Below are 12,924 nucleotides of genomic sequence, written 5' to 3' on the forward strand. Positions count from 1 at the left end.
AAAAATAAAAACAAACAAACAAACAATAAACAAAAAACCCAAACATTGGGAGAGTTGTAAAAATTCATTGTCCCTGAATGTATTTCTCACATTAAATCATTCCTCCATGGTCTCAGGTCCATGAATAGGAGCTGTCTAGCAAGATTTTCCTGGCTTCTGTGAAAACTGGTTGAGCTAGAGTGGCCCAGCCACAGAGAAATGAACCTGTTAGTGGCTTGCTGTGTTTAAAAGTAGTACAGCTATATTATGTTAAATGTAAATAGAATTTTACTGAGCAAAAATACCCTTCTTGATGCTTCCTCTCAAAGGCTTGATTGAATGCACCTGTCACCTGGTGAAAGGAAACAGAAGAGGCTTTGCTGCAGCATAACTGCTCTGCCTTGCCTCAGCAAAGCTATCATAAAGAGGATGCCTATATGCTGCCTCTTTGGCTGATTTAAAAATTCTGTAGCAGCTGCTAACTCTTCTCTTTTTTTTTTTTTTCTTCTTTTTTTTTTAATCTTTGGGAAGCACAGCTGGTAGAAATGGCTGTACCAAAGGTCTGTTCTAACTTGTGACTCCTTGAGCTGCAGTAACTGTGACTGTAAACAGTTGGCTAAGCCATGGGCAAACTCTGCTATCACTGAAAGCTGCAGTAAAGACAGAGGAAGGTTAACTTGATCCTAAATGAAGGGTCCTAAATGAAGGTTTTTCAAAAGGCAGATTTACAGTTTTGCTGCTCTATGTAACACAAGTGATCAGCAAACACAGAAATGTTATCTTTTCATGAGCACTCTGACCTGTGGGAATAGAATTGCTGATCTCTAGGAATTTCCTGTCTGAAAGCACGGGTCTAGCCTGACAAGTGGGCTCCTTTAAGGACTGCAGTGAAATCTATCCACTGTGAAGGCATGAACAACTTCCCACTGATGATCTACCAGTAGTGTTTTGACATGACTGAGAAATAAAGTCACAGGGTATGAACAGTTAAAAGATTAACTAATCTCTGATATAGAATGATCAAAAGAACCTTTTAGAAGAGACTTCCTGTAATGGGTGAATTTTTGACTTAAAGGGAAAAGAAACCCAGAGGCCTGGCTGGCGTGGTGGGTGACTAAGGGGAGAGCAATTAGATTCTCTGTGAGTTACTCATGCCTTCAGCGTGTTTTAAGACCTCTTTTATCTCCACTTGTGCTGAGGTAATTTCAGTTGATACTATACAGGAAACTCCAGCTCCTGGCCAGCTCTGGGAATACAGGGCACTGTGTGACTCCATCCAGAAGTCACAGCTTGAATCCTCTTGTGTCTGTACTTAAGAGGACCAGGAGGGGTCAGCTTTGCAACTCTTCCCCAGCAATAGGGCTAATATCTGAGTGTAAACACGTTATAGAAATCTATATTGCTTAGATTCAGTGCCTATTACTTACTATATTTGTTTGTAGTAGAGAAAAGGAAGCCTGGCACACTTCACAGAACTTGCCAACCAAACAAAAAAATTTTATTTATTTCTAAATCTAACCAGCCAAACAAGAACATCTCTCTTTCAGAGATACCTGGTATTGAGAGAAAAATAAATTGTTTTTCTTTTGGCGAAGTATTAGCAAGTCATCTCTAGGAACTTGATTCTCCACCATGAATTGTGTGCTCAACTCTTACTGAAGTTAGAGATCACAGAATCATGCAATCAATAGAATAGTTTTGATTGGAAGGGACCTTAAAATTCATCCAGTTCCAGCCCCCTACCATGAGCAGGGACATCTTGCACTAGACCAGGCTGCTTCAAGCACATCCAGCCTGGCCTTGAACACTTCCAGGGATGGCACAGCCGCAGCTTCTCTGGGCAACCTGTGCCAGGGCCTCACCACCCTCAGAGGGAAGAATTTCTTCCCAATATCCATTTCCTGCCCTCTTTCAGTTTAAAGCCATTCTCTTGTCTTGTCACCTCTGTCACGAATCCCTCTCCAGCTCTCTTGGAGCCCCTTTTGGTACTGGAAGGGGCTCTAATGTCTCCCCAAAGCCTTCTCTTCTGCTGAACAGTCCCAAATACAGACACATGACAACAGCATTTTTCAGGCTTGGTCACTGAACAGCAAACCAATCTGAGATTATGGAAGTTTAGCCTTTTAAAGGTGTGAAAAATGCATATTTTATGATTGGCTTTTCACAAATATTAAAATGAAAATTATATGTGTTATGTCAGAAAGTTATATTAATATAACTTTATATTAATATAACTTTATAGTTATATTAATATAAATTTATATTAATCAGCTGTATTAATTCTCTTAAATAGTGTGTTAAATGTAGTTTTAGGTTATTAAAAATATTAAAATAGAAACTATGCTATGTAAGATACCTTTTTTAAAGAAACGACTCACAGTGAGATAGCAGCCACAGGACACCTAAATCTTTCAGAGAAAAATAATTTATTGCCCTGTTATCAGAAGAAATGAACTTCTTCCCACCTCGAAGGCACTGTTAGGATTCAGAGGAAGAAGTTGACACTGACCAGACAGAATCCTGTATTTGAATGGAATTTATGCATCATGTATGAGGTGTATGAATATACAACAGGCTGTTGTTTTTAAGGGTTAATCCTCTGTTAATGGGTGTCCGTTTTTGGGCTCGTGCTGCCCAGAAAAAGGTACCCAGACATCCGTAACACTTTGTCTCTATTCTCTCATATTGTCCTAATCCAAATTGTCCAAATTATTATTAGTCTAATTGTATTGCTATTTTTATAACTATTTTATTGCTATTAAACTTTAAAAATTTTAAAAACAAGTGATTGGCATTTTTCACAAAGGGAAAAAACAGGACTCTAAAAAATTAATTTTCTAGATCCTCGTTTCACACAAGTTCAAGTAATAAAAACTAAGTTCACAACACACAGCCCATCTTTGACCTAACACAGGACAACAAATTTTTGCCTACTGCCACTTGTAATAATTGGGATTTTTTTCATAATCATCAGAAAGGAGCTGATTGCCAGGCTGGAGCAAGTGGAAAAAGAGAGCATGGATGCTGCTCGGCTGGCCAAGGAGTACGCACAGCTGACAGAGGAGAACCGGACGCTGAAGCTGGCCCAGACACAGTGCGTGGAGCAGCTGGAAAAGCTCAGGATACAGTACCAAAAGAGACAGGGCTCCTCATAACTCCCAGCCAGCTCATGGGAGGCACTTCTTACAGGAATGGAAAACAGATTTTAAAATAAAGATCTGTTTCATATGTTACAACACTTTACTACGGATGCAGAGTATGTAGAAGTCTGAATCTGATTTAATGCTTGCCACCCAGTAGCTTAATATAATGGATATTTCATCCATTATATAATGAATGTTTTATTTCAAGTAACATAATTGAAGTTAATCTATCCCCATTATATGTTCTAGTGGATCAGGTTTCTTTTCTAAACATATTTCTTCCAATTTAAGAAGATATGGACACACTAGAAAATTATATAAATAGTCTCTGTGTTGGAAATTTGGATCATACTAAGGACTGGGACAATATTAATATATGGAATACATGTATGTTAATTTTAGTTTGGTAAATTCTTTTTAAATTATTTTCCTCATGCATAAAGTGTTTGGAAGTTATCTTGAAGCAGATCTCCTCACTAGTAGAAACCATACTTGATGTCAACTTCACACTGCTGTATAAAATCTGAAAAACTGCACATTAAAAACTGAAGTAACAAAATTATTTTTTGTCAAACAAGTGCACTGCCGGTGATAATTTTCAAGTTATAAAATTAAAAGGAAACAGATGAGATCAAACTTTCCTGCCTTAAGTGTAAAGATTACTTGAGTGCCTTTTTATTGTACTTTTAGGCATGCAAGAAATGAAAAATTAATATAAGAATCATAATTTCATCATACTTTCAACTGAGACTATGTCTGTAAAATTATTGTAAGGCTATTTTGTTCTTATTTTCTGGTCTATTTTGAAACATAAGTGGCTGTAAGTAGGGACAGGAGTTCTGTGATACACAAATAACTGGGAAGTAAAATGTCTTTTACTTGCTCTATTTATCCCTGTATTTTCTTAGATCAACTTAAAAATCTTGGTTATACCTCCATTTCTATCCATAGAGCAGTTTTTTCATTAAAAAGGGATGTAGAAAATCCCTTTTATGTTCTAAATGTTCTCAAATCCCCCTGTATTTTAAACTCTGCTTGTCAGATGCTGCTTGTTACATCTTCATGAGCTTAGAATTCAACTTAATGTGTTATTAGTACTGTGTCTTAGTAATTGAAAACTATGAAGTTAAGACTTGCACCAGGACTTTAGCTTTGATTATTATTATAATCCACCATGAAAACAGAACTTCATGTTAATCAGAACAATTCCTGGCAGCAAAGGGGACAAAAAAACGAATTACAAGCTGCCTGTAATTTATCTGTGCTAACTGCCTACAGTATTCCCTGCAGCAGAGGTGGGAAAAGTGGCTCTGTGATACTCCAAGCACTGCAGCAGCAGAGCATGAAGAGGTAGCAGGAGAGGACAACCTTGTTTCCACTTCTCCTTCTGAGCCACCAGGGCAGTGTCAGCATCCAAACTTGGCGCTGCTTCCTGCTGTACCTGGGATATCACCACTCCTGAGGCATGGGCTTCCTGCTGGAATGCTCCCTGAGCAGTTTAATACTGTGTTTATTCCTCTTATTATCTGAGGATCCAATTTTCCTTGTACTTTGTGGAAGTTAAAAAAAACAACAAACCATAGTTAATAAAAACCACTTGGAATATTAGGCCTGGAAGTGCTGGAAAAGTCTTGTTTGAGTTTTGCACTATTGGGAAACATAACTTGAAGAGAAATCAGAGCTTTGCTTTGAGCACAGAACACCACAGAAAGTTAGAATCACCCTTTTTTGCCTGTGTTTGTGTGTTTTGAACAAGAGAATTCTCATTCTAAAATAGTTTGTCATTTTAGTCAAAGGTTTTTCCATCTAGCCTTGAAAACATGCAGTCAGATGATTTCAGTGAATTCACTGAAGGCCATATAAAGTACATAAAATTAGTTTATTGACGGAATGTCTTTGGATGCAAATGGATCAGACAGCAGACCTTTACTTACAAATAGCTGTGTTCACCTTGAAATTTTCTATTTAAGTGCAGTCACCATGCTTTAGATATCAGAAAAATTACAGACCATATGCTGGGAGAAAAACCTGAGAGAGAGCCACAGTCAGGTGGAGGAGGAAAGCTGGGCCTCATTTGTGGCAATCAGCACTGGGAGAATAGTCATGTAATATGTTTTTCCTAACCTGTAGGTACTGACCAGTATAGAAGAATTCAAGAAATATTTTACAGGTGTGCAGATGCCAAATTTTTGATGTGGGCCAGCCTACAAGCCTGGATAAATATGAAATTCTTAAACCATCCCAAACTAAATTAAGTCAAAGATTTATATTCAACTTGGACTTTAGCTATGTGCAATCAAATTTTCCTCCTGCTTTTAGTTATGGTTAAAGTAAAAAATAACAGCTTTGTATGAACATATTTGCCTGCATGCATGCTCATGAGCCTGAGAGCAGGAGATCAGAGAAATTTTTTCGCAATACAAATGAGTAGAACTGATACAGAAGTACCAAGGATGAAAAATTAGTGTATCTTTAAAATTATTTTTTTTAATATTTGGGGAAGTGGGATTCAAAGGCAGGAAGGTAGGGAAATGGAATTTTCCAAAAATATTCATAGGCAAGTTAAATTAAAATGTAGCATAGTCTACATCATGCAGAAAATCATGTAGGTGTTGAAAAGAGTAAAGGTAACTGGAACAACCTTCTGAGGGGTAACTGCTGTATCTATCATCCATCTCTTTATTTGTTCATCAAGAGCATAATAGTGAAAAATATTTTCACATTCAGTAAGTCTCCAATTTGGACATGTTGCATTTTTCTCTAGATACAGTGGAGCTCTGCTGACTAAATAGCTGAAATTAGGCTTTTAATAAAGTATTTATCATACTGATCCTCTATTTTCCATGTAGGCAATATGGTTTGTGTTCTGATTGATCTGCATGTTAGGTCATGTTGTATCTATCACACTATAAAAACAAGTTTTATACAATTACTTCACAGATGATTTTAGAAGTTCAAAAACTTAGAAGCCAGTTTTTGAAATCAAGTACTAATGAAAGGTTCAATTTTGTAACATGTGACTACAACCTGTGAGAACTGCAGCTGTATTGCAGACAAAGTGTATTTCTTGCTGTTATCCAGGTTATTCAGGTTAGCAAAAGTAAGCATGCCACTACTATGACAAATGCATTTGCCTCAAACCACTTAAGGCACAGTGAAGTACATGGGATTGAAACAAAAACAAGACCTGTGCTTTCCATTTTCTATCATTGCTAAACAACTTCCTTTCGTCGTAAAGAATGCTGAACAAACTCAATTTAAGGCTTCCAGTTAGCAAGGATATGACTCATGCGGGCTTGAAACAGCCAGAGCCAAGGGTGACTTGATGCTTGGAACGTCTGGAAGATGAGCTGTGAGTTTGAGTTTGCTGCCTTTTTAAAAAAAAGTTTCCCTTTTCAGGATTATCTCTATTCTGTCTGATTTTGTGAATTAATGATCTTTGGAAGTGTGTCACCTCCCACCAGAGGCTTCCATCATCCAGGCCTTTGTAAAGATTACACACTGTTACCTGTGGGGATAGGTGGGACAGAGAGGTGTTCTCAACCTTCCTTTGGGTTGTGTGCTTGGGGAGCTCTGCCACGTGACTCTTTGCTGCTTCACCTCCAGTCACAGGACACCTTGCAGAAATTATCTGGTCACAGTAATAGCCACAAAGCCACTTGGTGGTGTTCCCTATCTAAAATTCTTTTATTGATCAACGCACAAAGTGGAAGCGTCTAAAGGAACAGGAGAGACTTGTGTCACCATGATATTTTCTGAGAAATCCCTTTACCAGGATTTTTCTCCTGAGAAGCTGAGAAGCCTCAGAGGAAAATAAAAACAATAATTATCTGCTGCTTTGGAATGCAACAGGTTCATCTTTGATTGGTCCGTGTTGGTTGTTTTTAATTAATGGCCAATCACATCAGCTGGCTCGGACTCTCTGAGAGTCACGAGCTTTTGTTATTCATTCCTTTCTATTGCTTGCTAGCCTTCTGATGAAATCCTTTCTTCTGTTCTTTTAGTATAGTTTTAGTATATAATTTTCTTTTAATATAATATATATCATAAAATAATTAATCAGCCTTCTGAAATATGGAGTCAAGATTCTCGTCTCTTCCCTCATCCTGGGACCCCTGTGAACACCACTTTTCTGGAAGAGTTTTGCCTCTCTGCGGTGGGTACAAGATGTGCAGTGTGGAAGAACAGGGCTGCAGGGAAAGGAAGTTTGGTACAGGCAGTGATGTAACAGGAAGAGCACTGGCCCTGTCCAGCAGGAATGTGAGGAGAGTTGACAAAACCTGGGTGCTGCCATGACTTTTGTCTCCCATCTTCATACTTCCACAGTCATACCTGCGCACCCACAGCTCTGAAGGTCTTCTCCCTCCTGGTGGGATGTCATGGCAGGCAGATGCATGGATGATACGGTGATACATATCCCTGGAAAATCCACAATGAAACTATTAACTGTCTTTGTGACAGCCTGGAAGGTGTGCAGCAAAGAAAGACTAAGATTGAACAAGCACCAAAATGCTGGGCCCTGCTTTTCATCTTGATGCACTTCTGTGGGACAACACCAGACACCAACTGCATGACTGCACCACAGGACACCCTATGGAGGAAGGGAAGGAAGCAAAGCAGAGTTGGAGGGGCTGCCTTAGCCTCACCATTTCCTTCACTGGTTTTGCAATGTTAAACTGGGAGTTATCAAGGTGGTCTTTCAGGTGCACACCAAAACTGTGAGGCTGACACTTCAAATTCCAAGTGGATTATTTTATAAGAATGAAAAATCTACCTTGCTTTGGACAGTGGCAGTCACCTCTAAGTTCTTCAGTGCTCCTAACAAGTAATGTCATATGTTATTCATACCCATATGAATGAAAGATGACAACCATTCACAAATCACCATTACCCTCAGCCCAGGCTTCCTCCACTGAATGGTTTATTCTGTAGAAAGCACAAAATTTAGCATATGAGTCACTCTGCTTTTCTACACGCCAATTATCAGTTCCCCCTTCTAAACCTCAGTTCCTTCAATCCCCCTGACCACAATCCATCCCCAATGAGTAAGCAGCATCAGCCCAGAGCTCAGATCCAGTTGTCTGACAATCTTATGACATGGTCTGATGATCACCATGTGCTCAAGGTGGTTTCCAAGTGCTACGTGTGATGTTTTGTGGTTTGGTGCTGGTATGTGGCAGCAAGGAATTCTACCAGCCTGCACGTGTCTGCTCTGAGACATGCTTGGTTTCCTTGAACTGGTTAGAAAATATAAGAGTAGGTGGTCTGTGGATTTAGTTATTTGTCTTAATCTTATACTAAATTTTAATACAGGAATTAGGGAAATGAAATGAGGATGTGTGTGCTGATGTAACAAATATGCAGCCAGATGCCAAACCGTGCTCTGGGTGCAAGGAATGAGTTAAGTGATATGAGAACTTTAAGTGATGGAAAGGAAGTAGGTACAGCTAGGAAGAGGAACTGGTGAGTGAGCTGTTCCCTTAACTGCTTGCTTTCTGGCTGCTCATGGCTTGCGCCAACAGAATGTATAGGCTGTTGTCCTTAGCTCAGCATTAAGAAGCTTTATTTTATGTATCCCAGCACTTTTCCAAGCCTAGTTTACACTAAAATTTTATACTGGAATATTTACTTCATTAAGGTAATGTTTTTGTCAGCTCTGTCTAGAATTAACAGAGTGATGATGTGGTACAGACGTCAGAGCGTTGCAGATGGTTCTTCTACAGAAAGAGGAATAACCAGTATGAGAATATGACTATTGTGCTAATCATGGAATCATAGGAAATCTTGAATTGGGAGGGTCCCATAAGGGTCATTGAGCCCAGTCCTATGCCAACTGCTGTATTTGCATTAAAGATAAATAAAACCTCGTTAAATAGCCTATGTAAAGTAAAAACGACATTGAAGCCAGAGCACTCCAGTACTAAAATAACTGCACTAATGGTCTTGCTTTGCTGTTAATGCTGCTTTCACTGAACAAGTAGAGTTTGTTACTTTTATAAACTAGATCCCCAGTTTCCCACATGAAGGAATAGCAAGAGTGTGATATTCTGTGATTGAAAAACTTTCACGTCTGTGTTTTAACTTTCTTACAAGTGTATGGCAAACGTCAGTGCACAACCCAGATTGCCTTGTGACCACAGATTTCTTCACAGCCACTTCATCACAGTGCTCTCCCCAGCCTGGGTCTTTGACTCCCACATTCCTCTGCTGTGCGTGGACAGCTGAAATAAGTCAACCACTCTGAACTTGTTAAAGCAGTCAGAAGCAAATGCATCATTTAACATTATCTGCTAAGGAAATGGACTGTCTTGTGGTCAGACCCTTTTGTGTTCCTGGTCAGCAAGTACATCAGTATCTATGTTAACTGATTAGATGTCAGTACAAAAAATACCAATGTTAATATTCATGAAAGACAGAGGCACATTCAGACATACTCCCATGAATGCTGCTCTAAATAATAGACTTACTCAAGGTGCTCCCTCCATGGCTGTGAATATAAAAGCCAGAAACTCACATATGAAGAAGTACTTTCTGATGAAATTATCTGTGCCAAGAATGTGAACGCTTCTTTTTGACATAATTTCAAAAAAGGAGGATTCTTTCAAGCAAAAAAACCCAAACCACCCACATTAATTCCCAGCTAATATAAATTACATCCAGCTATGCACTAACTGCTAAAATTGTGCTTAAATCTATTTATAACCCTTCAAATAGCTCTCACCAATTTACATTGGTGGAACAGGCCCTTACATTTGACTGAGCTCCCTCTGGTGGGTAATGGGACATTATTATTACAAAGCAGAGACACCTAAAGAACGTATAATTATGTTTGTCCAAGTGGAGTTTTATTTACTTTTTATAGCAAATAATTTTTATATAACCAGGTAAAGGTCAGTGTGCAAATTTATCACTATCTGATCACATCTGAAACTACATAAAGAGTGATAACCAATATTTTTAAGATACTAGAGATACTTCAACGGAGGTGCAGTTTTCAACACCTAACACTGAACAACACCTAACGGGAGCACCCAAGTTACATGAGTTCTGGCATCCTACAAAAGCTGAGAGAGCTCAGAATTAAAAATTATTGCTGAAACTGAAAGAGGGTAGGTTTGGGTTGCGTATTCAGAAAAAATTCTTACTTTTGAGAGTTGTAAGGCCCTGGCACAGGTTGCCCAGAGAAGCTGTGGCTGCCCCATCCCTGGAAGTGTTCAAGGCCAGCTTGGATGGGGCTTGGAGCAACCTGGTCTAGTGGAAGGTGTCCCCGCCCATGGCAGGGGGGTGGAACCGCATGAGCTTTAAGGTCCCTTCCAACCCAAACCATTCTGTGATTCTATCAACTATATGACTGTTTGTTCAAAGTTTTGGAGTTCAGCTGGATTTATACACCCAGAAAGCTGGCCTATGTGGCTTTAGACAGTACTGACCAACTGCAGGCGCTTTGCAGTGCTTATTTAATGGTACAATAACTAAGAGTCAAATATGCTTTAAATAGCACAGTATAGAGCAAATGACCAATATGCCTCTTTTTGGCTGGTAAATTTGAATATGCCTTAAATCTCATACACTCTGGTATTAATGAGTGACCCATTCCTAAAAGAAAGCATGAGTGTTCTCTTCCTATTTTTCTCTTGTATTTAGGTTAAGTAATCTGAATAGGGGAAGTGTCAGGCTTCAGAAGAGTGTCCTAATGCATGGGCAAGGTTCCAACCACAGGCTGAGTTTCAACAACCCAAAGTGGTTGTGCTGGAATATTAGAACTGCTTTACCAGTAATGAATTTAGTGGCTCTTGCACATCCCACCATCTACTTGAGCAAACTTGTTTCTGGAAAATTTGAGTCCCTAGAACATTCTGAAAGGTAAAAGAGCAGAAAAAGCATGCTACTAACTTTGATCTTCAACTTAAGCTGCTTCAGAATTCACCTTCAATTAATAAAAAGATGTTTATGTTTTGTCATTTGTCTGAAACATGGTAAGAGGTAAAATTCTACTTACACTGTATTTAAAGGTGAGACATGAAGACAAAAGATAAGGATTTTACTAAAGACACCATTTTTAATGGCAGTTTTTGAGACCTTTGTATCTCCTAAGTACAACTGCATGTGCACTGTTTTCAGATGTTTATGATATTTTTCTAATCCTGTAAATTCTCTTCAAGGGAATTTCAACTTACACTGTGATTGCCAGAATAAATCTACCACTATATTACTGTCCAAAAGGAAATCACCTGTGAATGCTTATCATGAGAAAGTGGCATTTAAAAGTGCTTAACACTGCTTTTGAAATTAAGCTGTCCAAGGCTAAATGAGCAAGACTGCCTGGTAAGAAATCAGCAACGCCAAAAAGGCACCACAGGGTAAACTGGATTTAGGCTCTGGTTCAAACAGCACTTACTGTGGGGCACTGTGGCCACATCAAACAAACTCTAGAACATACCCCTGACTTGAAGCAATGAGTAGTTCCCACTGATTTGCCAATAGGACTATTCAAAGGAGGTTTACTCATGCACTGAAGTGTTTTGCTGGATTGAGGCCAGAGAGACCAGTTCCTCAGCTTGAACCTTGACTGCTTTGGGATTAATTGGAATTTAATTACATGCTTGGAGTTTTCAAACACTGGGCTACAACAGGGCCTTTCCACTGAGCTGTCTGGCAGGGGGCTGAAAAGAACTTCCCCGCATCTATCAGCAGGGAGGGCCTTTGTTGGGTAAGGTGCATTACAAAACCATCTGGTGCAGCACCAGGAGCTGGTCTAGATCCAGCTGCAGCAGCCACACAGGCCAGATGCTTGTGATGCAGAAGTGGTGAACAAAACATTCTCTTTGTCATTCCTGGTAAGCACATTTGTTCCCACTCACACAACTGCAGCCATGCCAACCCATATGAAGTAACTCTGTAGGGTCATTATATGAAACTGTATGAGTTTGAAATGGACAAATGAAAAGGACAAAAGCAAGCAAACACAGAAGGTCAAGTATTTACAAAGGACTATAAATACATTTAGAAATAGCTCTTAACTGGCTGACTAAGAGCATAATACCACTAAAAATTTTAGAAATGCTCCTCTTGCTTTGGTTTTTTGGGAAAAATGTAGCAGAAATACTGGACTAGGACAAAAATGCCATGGGTGTCTGTCAGACAGGCCCCATTCCTCCTTTTCTCTCTCTTCATAATACTGCTCCCTGTTCTTCCAGCAAGAGGAGATCTCAGCTGCTTCAAAGATGAGATAGAGAAATAAAATGTTTCATGCAGTTGTGGTTGTGGCACCCTTTTGGTTGTGGCACCCTTTTGTCGGAGAAAGCACCTTCTGCTTTTGATGTAGGAACTGGGCAGAGGAGGAGTGCTCTGGTTAAAGGTGGGTCCTCTGCTCTCCACATGAATTGCTACTCCAATTTGGATGTGTGATAAGCAAATAAAACTTTCAGTTTGCACATGGGAAGACGCAGATCTAAAATATGTCCCAGCTGAATTTACTCTGTAACCCAAGAACTTTTGTGAGTGGCTGCGACCCGGACTCAGACTGGCAGGGAATCTGAATCAACATTCAAAAGAAACAAGTTGGTTTCTTACACTTTTCAAGGCACAGTGTTTCCCTACGTGGTAATTCTCACTACATGACCTATCCCATGTTGGCAGGTCAGCAACACACTTTCTAAATGTCCTTCTGTGGGGTGATCACACGCTGTTCACTCCTCTGTCACCTTCCAGCCGGTTCCTCACCCATAGGGGTCTGTGGTGACACCTCCTCCTCCCAGGGTCCGGAGGGGACAAGCCTCTCTGTGCTGCCAGGTGCTTCTGC

At 39.6% G+C, this 12,924-nt stretch overlaps 1 protein-coding gene across 5 annotated transcripts in view; it reads left to right on the forward strand.

Moving 5' to 3' along the window:
* Nucleotides 1-10,979, forward strand: part of MAP3K7CL (MAP3K7 C-terminal like) — a 53,632-nt gene extending 42,653 nt beyond the window's left edge. For 2 of the 5 annotated variants that reach the window (XM_074536097.1, XM_005487138.4), the window contains exon 6: nucleotides 2,954-6,503. In XM_074536097.1, the coding sequence (XP_074392198.1) occupies nucleotides 2,954-3,134 (181 nt within the window). In that variant the 3' untranslated portion in view covers nucleotides 3,135-6,503. Of the gene's footprint in view, nucleotides 1-2,953 lie in introns of all 5 variants that reach the window. The other 3 variants (XM_026793572.2, XM_074536096.1, XM_074536098.1) reach the window with 3 other exon arrangements.
* The last annotated feature ends 1,945 nt before the right edge of the window (nucleotides 10,980-12,924 follow it).

The sequence above is a fragment of the Zonotrichia albicollis genome, chromosome 2 (assembly GCF_047830755.1).
Source record: "Zonotrichia albicollis isolate bZonAlb1 chromosome 2, bZonAlb1.hap1, whole genome shotgun sequence".
Taxonomy (NCBI): domain Eukaryota; kingdom Metazoa; phylum Chordata; class Aves; order Passeriformes; family Passerellidae; genus Zonotrichia; species Zonotrichia albicollis.